This window comes from Trichechus manatus, unplaced genomic scaffold (genome assembly GCF_000243295.1).
Source record: "Trichechus manatus latirostris isolate Lorelei unplaced genomic scaffold, TriManLat1.0 scaffold00001, whole genome shotgun sequence".
Lineage (NCBI taxonomy): Eukaryota > Metazoa > Chordata > Mammalia > Sirenia > Trichechidae > Trichechus > Trichechus manatus.
Window position 1 is genome coordinate 16,576,777 of NW_004443937.1, and position 12,150 is coordinate 16,588,926.

At 38.4% G+C, this 12,150-nt stretch overlaps 1 protein-coding gene across 1 annotated transcript in view; it reads left to right on the forward strand.

The window, feature by feature from the left end:
- The window catches only part of RPN1 (ribophorin I), a 29,344-nt gene that overhangs the window by 12,807 nt on the left and 4,387 nt on the right, over positions 1–12,150 (forward strand). Inside the window, exons 4-8 of the mRNA XM_004368392.2 lie at positions 3,342–3,551; positions 4,443–4,635; positions 8,862–8,961; positions 10,176–10,314; positions 10,592–10,711. Coding sequence (XP_004368449.1) covers positions 3,342–3,551; positions 4,443–4,635; positions 8,862–8,961; positions 10,176–10,314; positions 10,592–10,711 — 762 coding nt within the window. The remainder of the gene's footprint in view (positions 1–3,341; positions 3,552–4,442; positions 4,636–8,861; positions 8,962–10,175; positions 10,315–10,591; positions 10,712–12,150) is intronic.

The following is a 12,150-nucleotide window of genomic DNA, read 5'->3' on the forward strand; positions in this document are numbered from 1 at the left end:
TAAAGGGGAATGTTTTTAGCCTCTCTCCATTAAGAATGATGTTGGCCATTGGTTTTGCATAGATGCCCTTTTATTATGTTGAGAAATTTCCCTTCTATACCTATTTTATTGAGAGTTTTTATCAGGAATGGTTGTTGGACTTTGTCAGATGCCTTTTCTGTGTCAGTTGAGATGATCATGTGATACTTTTATTTATGTGGTGGATTACATTGATTGATTTTCTAATGTTGAACCATCTTTGCATACCTGGTATGAATCATACTTGGTCGTGGTGTATTATTTTTTTGATACGATGCTGAATTCTATTGGCTAGAATTTTGTTAAGAATTTTTGCATCTATATTCATGAGAGATATTGGTCTGTAATTTTCTTTTTTTGTGACGTCTGTGCCTGGTTTTGGTTTCAGCGTTATGCTGGCTGCATAGAATGAATTTGGAAGTGTTGCTTCCTTTTCTGTGCTTTGAAATAGCTTGTGTAGTACTGGTACAAGTTCTTCTGTAAATGTTTTGCAGAATTCTCCAGTAAAGCCATCTGGGCCAAGGCTTTTTTTGGTTGGGAGTTTTTTTTATTACCTTTTCAATCTCTTCTCTTGTTATGGGTCTGTTCAGATTTTCAGCATCACTTTGTTGTAGTTTGGGTAGGCAGTGTGCTTCTAGAAATTTATCCATTTCCTCTAGGTTTTCAAATTTGTTAGAGTATAGTTTTTCATAATATTCTGTTATAATCCTTTTTATTTCACTTGGGTCAAATTTGAGGATTCTTGAAATAGATTCTGTGATACCTTCTATACAAAGATTTGTTGAAATATTCTCATTTCCCAAGTTTCAAGCTATTCAGACTCTATCTCTACGTTTTTAAATCACCTTAATCCAGTCAACCTTTTTTTTTTTCCTTTTAAATCTTGGCCATCCTAGTGAGAGTAAAATGCTATATTGTTGTGGTTTTGATTTGCATTTCTCTGATGACTAGTGACATTGAGCATCTTTTCATGTGTTTGGTGACCATTTGAACGTCCTCTTGGGTGAAATGTCTATTCAAGTCCTTTGCCTATTTTATGATTGGGTTATTTGTCTTTTTGTTAAGTTGTTAGTGTTTTATATATATATTTCGGTTATTAGGTTCTTACCGGATATATGGTTTTCAAAGATAATTTCCCAGTCTATAGCTTGTCTTTTCACTTTTTTTGTAAAGTCTTTTGATAAACCAGTTTCTAATTTTTATGAAGTCCCATTTATCTATTTTGTCTTTTGCTATTTGTGCTTTTGTTTTTATATTAGATAATCCATTATTAAAAGCTACGCCCGATAGAGTTGCACCTGCATTTTCTTCTAAGAATTTTATGGTTTTAGTTTTCACATTTAGGTCCTTAATCCATTTTAAATTTGTTTTTGTGTATGGTATGATGCATGGATCCTGTTTCATTTTTCTGCGTGTGGAAACCCAATTTTCCCAGCATCATTTATTGAAGAGACTCTTCTTTCCCCATTGAATAGACGTAGCACCCTTGTCAAAAATCAGTTGACCATAGATAAGTGGGTTTATTTCTGGACTCTCAGTTCTGTTCCATTGGTCTATGTGTCTATTATTATACCAGTACCAGGATGTTTTGATTACTGTAGCTATATGTTTTAAAATCAGAAAGTGTGAGTCTTCCTACTTTGTTCTCCTCTTTCAACATTGCTTTAGCTCAAACACAGGGGCCTTTTAATGTGGAGAACATGTTACGTAGAAAGTATTGCATAATACTTTGTCCACTTAGAATACTCTCTGAACATTTCATTGTGGACTATATTACCTTTGTAAACCATTTTTTATGGCCACATAAAATCTCATTGATTTGATGTCCTGTAGATTATTGCCAAATTTACTATAGTTGAACAGTTAGGTTTTTCCTGTTTAACACTACACTGTACATCTTTTTGCATGAAATGTTTTATATATTCTTGGGATACATTTTCTGAAGTAAAGTTTTTCAAATCAAAGCATGTGAACATTAAAAAAATCTCTTGATGTGTATTGTCAAATAGTTTTTCAAAAGATGTAGCCAGTTCATCATGATACTGCAGTATGGAACTGCCAGTTTCTGCATACCCTTGCCAGTGTTAGCATCAACTACGATTATAAATGAGGTTGAACTTCATAGTCATGGATGAGTGAATAAAAACAGTTAACTAAATATACCTTATCTTGGGTCCTTTCCATGGACTTTGGGGAAGAATGGTGTTTTTCTGGTCCTTTTATTTCCTAGTGCGTTTCTATAGGATTCTAGGTGTGTATTCATAGGAGGACCCTTGGATTATTTAATGACCAGAAAGATTTTTTAGTACTAATCTCAGTGGTAAAACTGGCAGAGAAGTCGGGGAATTGCTGAAGGTGTCACTTTGATTTTCTTGGACCTCATTGGGAGGCAGTACTTACTGCATAGGAGATCAGTCAGAACCTCTGCACAGTAGAGTAGAAGCCCTGGGACTGCCATTTACTAGGTTTGTGACCTTAAACAAGCTGAAAAAAGCTGCTAGGCCTCAGGGTGTTTTGTTTGTAAAGTGAGGATAAATAGTACTTATTTCACTGTATTGTTTTGAGGATTAAATGAGATGATGCATTTAATTAGAATTCATAAAAGATACGTACATGTTAGCTTAAGGTGTATTAGCTTAAAAAATCTCTTCTATGAAGCTTTTCCAGATACGTCTTCTCTAAGGTAGAAAAATCCAGTAATGCTGTGTATCATCCTTAGTTTTGAGTTTGTTTTCTAGCTCATTGACTAGAGATTATGTCATTAGGTTTTATATATTTCCTAGTCAGAGTTTTTAAAAAAGTTTATTTACAATTTAAGATTTTATTTTATTTTGAAATAGTAAAAATTATTTAAAAGGCAGTGATTGTTCGTTGTAGAAATTTGGAAAGTAAAAACAGCAAGGAGAAAGCAGAAATAATCTATGTAATTCTACTTCTTTCCTGTGTTGATATTCTCATGTGTTTCATCTCACGTTTTTTTTTCCTTCCTTTTTTTACATAGTTGCTATAAAGTATAAAGATAGTAAGTAGAGTGTAAAGGTCTTTTTTTTTTTTTTAATACAAAAGAAATATTTATGTTGTATCCTAAAACAATTCAATATATCCTGTTTTTCCAACTAATAATATATCTTGAACATCTCTATATATCGTTAAAAATTCATAGTAAAGATCATTTTTAAATGTTGTATATATTAGATATGTCCTATTTTAGCCATTCTCTTGTTGCTTATATATAGATTATCTGCAATCAGTTTGATTTAAACTAATTAGTGTTGATTTTCCTGTTGCCAAAACTCTGAGCTACTTGTTTCCGTTCTCTCCAGGATACTTTCAAAGTACACTACGAGAACAACAGCCCTTTCCTGACCATCACCAGCATGACACGTGTTATTGAGGTCTCTCATTGGGGTAATATTGCTGTTGAAGAAAATGTGGACTTGAAGCACACGGGTGCTGTGCTTAAGGGGCCTTTTTCGCGCTATGATTACCAGAGACAGCCAGATAGTGGAATATCCTCCATCCGCTCTTTTAAGGTATAGTGTTCAGCTTGGGTTTTGTGGGAAACTATTACTTTATCATACTTGCCCCTTTGCTTTTTGAAACTAGCTAAATATAGACCGTCGTTTGGGATTGACTGATACTGAGGTAGGTGTTAGAAACCAAGAGAAAGAATCTTTAAAAGAAAGAATTCCCCCCATTTATGTAAGTAGGCCATGTATTTTAAAGATAATTTGAATAATAGGAGAAGAAAAGAAACATACCCATAGTACCACCACCCAAACACTGGTGTTACTGACGTTTTAATATATTTCCTTATCTTTTATAATGCTTGTCTTTAAAAAACATTTAGTCATATTGTATATATAGATTAGTATCTTTTTTGTCTTAAAAATGGAATCTTATAAACATTTTCCATGTACTTACAGAAGGGCTCACTATGTGAACAAAGGTATTCCATTTCCCCCTCCCCTCAATTATCAGAATATGCTTACAGATTTGGAAGATACAGTAGAGAATATTAGGTAGAGAAATGCTTCTCATAACCTTACCACTAAGTAATTTGATGTAATTTCTTTCATCTTTAGTTTCTTTTTCTGCAGAATAACTTGAGATTATTTTTTTACTTTCTTATTAAGTTGTTAGTATTCACAGAGTATTTGAGGTTCTTTACCAGGATCATTTACTGTATAGAAGAATTTGGCTACTTAACAACCTTGATTGGGAGGTAGATGTGATTTCTAGAAATTTTGAAACCTTAGTGGGAGAAAGGTAGCCTTTTTTATTTTGTTTACAGCTTGGGTACTATTTTAGTTACATGCCATGATGAAGGTCTTGCTGCAGAAAGCCTTTTCTGTGTGTGTTTGGGATCATTTCTTCAGCTGGGTTCCTAGAATCTTCAGAAAGGTATGTGAACTCTCTTGCAGACCATCCTCCCTGCTGCTGCCCAGGATGTTTATTACCGGGATGAGATTGGCAATGTTTCCACCAGCCATCTCCTTGTTTTGGATGACTCTGTGGAGATGGAAATCCGGCCTCGCTTCCCTCTGTTTGGTGGATGGAAGACCCATTACATCGTTGGCTACAACCTTCCAAGCTATGAGTACCTCTATAATTTGGGTCAGTCTTCGGTAGAGTCCTTCTAGATGGGGGAAGAGTATTGTCATTCTTAGGAAGGCCAGGATATCAGGAACAACTTCTCATGAGTGGGTACAAATCATTATTGCAAAAGTAGTACATACATATGGTAATAAATTCAAGCAATACAGTAAAAATCTTATTCCCACATCTATCATCATATGGAACTGCATTAATTTTTTTGAATGGTTTTTAATTTCAGATATTTAAAAAATAAAGAAAAATTCAGAGAATAATAAGAAACACTTTACACAAGCGCCCAGAACTAATATTTTTAAGTCTTGTCTTTTTTATTGTAAAATTACAATATGGTAAAATAAAATGCAGAAAACCACACAAAACAAATTTATAGCTCGGTGAATTATTAAAAGAGAAACACCTTCTAACCATTACCTAGGTCAAGAAATAGAAATTTGCCAGCCTCTTTTAAAAAACCCTTCATGTACCTCCTCTGTCCCTTCAAAGATAATCACAACCTGACTCTACGTAATCACTTACTTGAATTTCTTCATGGTTTAATCACCCAAGTATGCATCTCTAGATACTATATTTTGCCCTTTTCCAACATTTTTTTTTGTCTTTTCAGTCATTATTAATCTACAGATTCGTCCTCCATCTGTTTTCCCTACAGTTTATCTGTTCAAGAACTTGAGCCACTTGTAGAGTAACCTGTAGTCTGGATTTTGCCGATTGCTTCCTGAGGTGCAATTCAGCATGTTCCTCTGTCCTCTGTATTTCTTGCAAATTGACAGTTGTCTGTGGAGACTTACTAGACTCAGGTTTGATCCCTTGGCAAGGCTCGAGATGATAATGTGTTCTTTCATTAGAAGACATGCAATGTCTGGTTTTCTGTTTTCTGATGTGAGCACCACTTGATGCGCGGTGCCTAGGTTGAGTACTTTACTGGGGATTGCAAATGCTGGTCTTCTAATTCTAGCATTTCTTTTTCATTTCATTTCGTTTGTTAAGTGGCACTTCATTCATTTGCTGGTTTCCCAGTGTTGTATAGTTTGTATAGGAAAGGAAGGATAAATGCTTAATTCTTTCCCTTTTATTTACTAGATGACCAGTTAGTTGTTTTTTAAATCATTATATACTTACAGATTTAAATATTTTATGGCTTTCATTCCTTTGTATTTATTTCCCTAATTGATGCTCATATTTTCCCATCTTTAGTCAAGTAAGTTCCTGAATCTTTTTGACATGGCCTAGTAGTCTCTGTTAGCTTCCTTGCTATTTTATGAAAAGATATTCTTGTCTCAACTTGTGTATTTCCTGCCCGAGACCTGGAATCAGCCATTTGTCGAAGAAGTCCTTGTTTCTTTTAGTGGGAAATCATGTTTTAAAGGCACAGTCTGAGAACTAGGGATGTTCATTGCTCTTGGGTTGGTGTCTAAGCCTCTTCAGTGGACAGAACTATGTATGTACTGTATGTATATATTTATATATAAAATAGGAAACCTGGTGACGCAGTGGTTAAGAGCTTGGCTGGTAACCAAAAGGTCGACAGTTTGAATTCACCAGCTGCTCTTTGGAAACCGTACGGGACAGTTCTACCCTGTAGGGTCACTATGACTTGGACTTAACTTGATGGCAATGGGTTTTCTAATATATAAAATGTTTGTGAATTCATACTGTTACTTAATGGTATGACCTATAGGGATTTTATTTAACCTCTTGTGTGCTGATAACAGATTGCTTTTTGTGCATGAACACCACTTTGGTTGAATGTAAAATCCTTGGCTTACCTTGAGTATCTGTCTTAGTCATCTAGTGCTGCTATAACAAAATTCCACAAGTGGATAGCTTTAACAAAGAGAAATTTATTTTCTCACAGTCTAGTAGGCTACAAGTCCAAATTTACGGCATCAGCTCCAGGGGAAGGCTTTCTCTATCGTCTCTTGAGGAAGGTCCTTGTCATCAGTTTTCCCTTGGTTGAGGAGCTTCTCAGGCTCAGGGACCTTGGTCCAAGGGACGTGCTCTGCTCCTGGTGCCTCTTTCTTGGTGGTATGAGGTCCCCACTCTGCTTGCTTCCCTCTCCTTTTATTTCTTGTAAGATAAAAGGTGGTACAGGTCACACTCCAGGGAAACTCCCTTTACATTGGATCAGGGATGTGACCTGGGTAAGGGTGTTTATATCCCACCCTAATCCTCTTAACTTAATCTAATCTTGCCTCATTAACCACAGGCAGAGATTAGGATTTACAACACAGGAAAATTACATTATCACAAAATGGAGGACAACCACACAATACTGGGAATCATGGCCTAACCAAGTTTACACATATTTTGGGGGGACACAGTTCAATCCATGACAGTATCTTAAATATGTTACCTAATTTTCTTTTGGCATAGAGTATGCCTGTTGAAGTCTGATGGTAATCTAATTTTTTCTGCCTTTATAAGTGACTTACTCTTTTTATCTGGATGCTGAAAGGGATTTTTTCCTTAAAGTCTAATATTTTTACTAAAATATGTCTTGGCAATAGTTGTTCTGGGTTGTTGTTCTTGGATACGTAATATGCTCTTTCAACTTGTAGTTTCAAATCTTTTGGAAAATTTTCTCCTTTGGGAACTCCTGTTTTTTCTCTCCTGGGTCTTTGCCTACCTTCAATAGTTGACACTTTTTTTCTTCTCACCATCCTTTTATCTGTTGGGTTTATTCCATCTTATAGTCTTTCTTCTTAGCCTTCATTTCTGAAATAATTTTTTATTTCTAATTAATTTTTTAGTTCTGTCATTTTCTGAATTTTTCTAATTCTGGTTTATATTATTCCTTCATGATTTATGTCATTTTCTCAATACCTGTTAGCTTGTTTTGAAATAGCGGGTGACCATTCGGATTGGTTTTGTGGGCATATCTTTCTGGCATACTGTCATTTTCTCTAGGGATGTTGTCTTTTTTTTAATAATGTTTTCTTTTTTTGATTTTTAAAAAATTTTTTTATTGTACTTCAGGTGAAGGCTTACAGAACAAATAATTTCTCATGAAATAGTAGTACACATATTGTTTTGACATTGGTTAACAACCCCACAACATGTCAACCCTCTCCCTTCTCGACCTTTTTTTTTTGGTGAAAATATACGTAGCCAAAGATACACCATTTCAAAAATTTCGACATGCACAGTTCAGTGACATTGACTACACTCTTCCAATTGTGCTGCTATTCTCACTTTAGATGAAGGCTTACAGAACAAAATAGTTTCTCATTTAACAGTTATTACACATGTTGCCCTATGATAATGGTTAACAACCTCACAACATATCAACACTATCCTTACTCAACCTTTGGTTCCCTATCACCAGCCTTCCCGTCCCCTTCTGCCCTCTGGCCCTTGTCCCTGCACTGCTGTGCCTCATTAGTCCCTAATAATGTTTTTCTTATATAACTTACCATAAGAGGGAGGGGCACCTTTGTAGTTTTCTATTGCTTATTTTTACTCTGAACTTTAGAAGGAGGTGTGGTTTAGGATAGCCTTTGTCACTTCTCAGAGCTCTGTTGTTTCAGTGTAATATTCAAAAATATGATGGCTTCCTCTCTGAGCCTTCTCTGTTCCCCTCTTTCCTGTAGCTCTGTTCCTCATGTGTTCAGTTTTGATTCTGCTCCAGCAGTTTCCCCTCTGTGGAAGGTGCTTTCCTGCAAGGGTAGCACTGGTGGGCTTTTCAAAGTTTTTAGGGACTTGACTGTTCTAGACTCATGGACCTTCTGTGGGCTGATTTTACTCTTTTGCTGTAGGAGGGGAGGAAACTCCTTCGAGTTTTAGCTGCTCTTCTCAAATTGGCCTGCCATGCTTTCTAGTGAATACCTGTTGTCTGTTTTGGGGTTCTCTTGCTTTCTGGTCCATCTGTCACCTTGTTACTTCGTTCTGCTTTCTCCTCACAGATGCTGATAATGAGCAGGCCTTGTAGCTGTTGGTGTCTTGTCTCTCCCTTGCTCCCCTCGTGGAGATACCTTGTTACCTAGTTTTGCTGGAAGTGTAGCCCCTGGGTTTTTGGTTTTGCTCACTTGTTGCTCTGCCTTTTTATGTGGGGATTAGGGAAGATTCAGGATTCATGCTGCCCTTACCCCTCTGTCTCCCCAGAGTCTCCTTGACCATGACTTTACTCCCCCCTGTGTAAGATGAGAACAGCTGTGCTTTTCTCTGCTTCCTGTCCCATTTTTTCTGTGTTTTTCCACATTATTGTATCTGATTGCTTGATCCTTCAGGTGATCAGTATGCACTGAAGATGAGGTTTGTGGATCACGTGTTTGATGAGCAAGTGATAGATTCTCTAACTGTGAAGATCATCTTGCCTGAAGGAGCCAAGTGAGTATGACTGCCTTTCCTCTGCAACCCATTTTCCCACACCAAAGGGAGGCTGCTTTAGGGGCACAGAGTAGGTGCTCAAGGCATGGTTTTAACTTGGAACCCTGTGGGGACATTACAAAAAAGTCAGACTCAAATGAAGGTACCACATTTATTTTTGAAACCTTTTGAAAACACAGTGCTGTTGCGTGACTAGGGCAGTATCCAGAGTCATCTCGGTAGGCCAGAATGGTGGCCTGAATCTGCTAGGATGTGATGTAACAAGACAGAATGCAAAATTAAAAAAGAAGGAACAGTGGACATTATTGTCAGACCATTCTTGATGTGCTGTGCTTCAGAAGGATGCCAGCCAAGTTCAGAAAGGATGGTGTGTCAGGGTTTCATGGTTACAAACAGTAGGACTCTCTTTGGCCAATTAAAGCAAAAAGGAATGTATTGGAAGGAAAAGCGATATCTCATAAAATCACAGCCTAAGTTGAAGAATGAGACTTCAGAACCAGAGCATGTCCAGGAGTCTGAGTGGCAGAAACTGATGGGCATTCTTACGGGGTACCCGCCCTTGGGGTGAGTGAACGACACCTGTTTTAAGTCTTTGTGTCACTTTGCTCTAGATTTATTTTAAAGGGGGAGCATCTCCCTAGCCTCTCTTGGGTCACATGTTCACTCTGATCAGCTGAAGTGGGAGGCACTTTGATTGTTCTTCTTTGGAGGGCATTCATGTGGTAAGGGTAGTTCTCGAAGCAAAACTAAGGTGTGTTTTCTAGGAGAAGGGGAGAATGGGTCTGGGCAGACAGAAATGGTACATGTCCACTATACACTATAAGAGGTTTTTATTCATGTGATGAGGAAGAACATTTGGAATAACTTATGAAGGATCTCTTCAAGTCCTCGAGCTATTATCCTTTGATAGAATGCGCATGGTAGCTGTGTGATTCCAAGGCATAGAACCAGTCCTTCTGAGCACCTATGAGTGGAGGATGCAGGGAAGCAGTCATGGCCTCAGCAGAAGAATGCTCTAGTACTCAGGGCTTTCTGGCAGTGAGTTAGCTGTCTCAGGAGGCAGGGTGTTCCCTGTTGCCAGAAGGGGGTCAGAGTGGAGGCGTGTGAACTTAGTGACCTTGAAAGGCCCCTTTAACCTTCGAATTCTCCAGCCTTGCACCTAGTTTGCCAGTGCAGTTTATCTGAGGCCATGTTTGGTTTCTGTCTACCCCCAGGAACATCCAGGTTGATAGTCCCTATGAAATCAGCCGGGCCCCAGATGAGCTGCACTACACCTACCTGGACACATTCGGCCGCCCTGTGATTGTTGCGTACAAGAAAAATTTGGTAGAACAGCAAATTCAGGACATTGTGGTAAGTGGTTCCACTGTTCTGCCTTCTATGACTCCCTTCCCAGAGAGTGGGTTCTGGGAACCAAGGGGTGACTCATCTTTCCTCCTTGGAGTGGAAGTGGTAAGAGCCCACAACCACTTCTGAGAGCAGGGGTAGGGCAGCAGGTACTAGTAAAAGGATTTCTTGCGGTTGAGCCAACATGGATGATTCTAGGCCTGGTAAGGCACCTTTTGCCCCCAGGTTTCTGTGCCCACGCAGGTCTGTAAAAGCCTATCTTCCTTGGTTCCCCTCCCCTCAGGTCCACTACACATTCAACAAGGTGCTTATGCTACAAGAGCCCCTGTTGGTGGTGGCTGCTTTCTACATCTTGTTCTTCACTGTCATCATCTACGTGAGGCTGGACTTTTCCATCACAAAGGTACCGTACCTCTTGGTTTTCTTCTTGTGCTTATCGACTAGTCATTTTGCACCCCTTGGTAATGGGTTTCAGCAGCTTTACTGAGAACCACTGATCCTCATGACAAGCCCAAGGCGGAACTCTATCATCCAGAAAACTCCTGCTTGCCTACCTTTGCTAATCCTTGCTGTAAGATGCTGTGGTTTGGTTGCTGTGTGATCAGGGAGCATGCAATGTTAAATCTCCTTCCAGTCTTGTTTTGGCTTTGGAGGTACACTTGGATGCCTAGATGAGATAGGAAGAACATAAAAAAAATTGGTGGACTTTTGGTCCTTATTATTCAGCTGAACTTGGAGGTAAAAAGCTCCCTGTAGTCCTTTCACCAGCAGCCCCTCTCCATTCTCCCTGTAGTAATTCCTTGAGAGGAGACTACTTCAGAGTTGAGCAGAAACCTTGGGTTTGGCCCCGTCAGCAGCCTTTTTCCCTCCTCCCAGCTCTCCTCCCTGACTTGCAGCCTCCACGGCTCCTTGTCTTCCTCAGCTATCTTGAGGTCATACTCTTGGTCTCCTTTCACTGTTTTGTGAGGGCCTACTGCACCACAGCCCATGCTAGGCACAGTACCAGGCATTTACAGTCTGGTGAGTGAGACAGGAGACAGGTCATGGTCATACAGTCTGGTGAGTTGCTACTGGTGGTCAAGTACTGGGGGAACATCAGGCAACAGGCATAGTGTGTGCTTTTTTAAAATTTTATTTATTTATATGTTTGTTTATTTTAACATACAACAACACAAAACATTTCATCATTTTCTACATGTACACTTTAGTGACATGGATTACATTCTTCAAGTTATACACCCATTTTTACTTTCTTTTTCCAAACTATCCCATCACCCTTTACATACCTATAATGCACTCCAAGCAAAAACTCCCTCTTTACTCTTCTCTCCTGCCCCATTTGAAAGTCAATTGGAGACATCATATCTTTCCCCTGGAGTACTTAAGCGTATATGTTGCTATAATACTGTTAACCATCATTTCTTGTTTAATATAAATGATATCATATAGTATTTGTCCTTTTGCATCTGATTTATTTCACTCAGCATAATGCCTTCAGGGTTCATCCACGTTGTGGCATGCATCAGGACTTCATTCCTCTTTATGGCTGAGCAGTATGCCATTGTATGTATATACCACATTTTGTTTATCCGTTCGTCTGTTGTTGGGCATTTCGGTTTTCTCCACCTTTTAGCTACTGTGAATAGTACTGCAGTGAACATTGGTGTACATGTGTCTGTTCACGTGCTGCTTTCAAGCCTTTAGGGTATATATGTAGGGGTGGAATTGCTGGGTCATATTGTATTTCTGTGTTCAACTTTTTTTTTTTTTTAATTGTACTTCAGGTGAAGGCTTACAGAACAAATAGTTTCTCATGAAACAGTAGTACACATATTGTTTTAT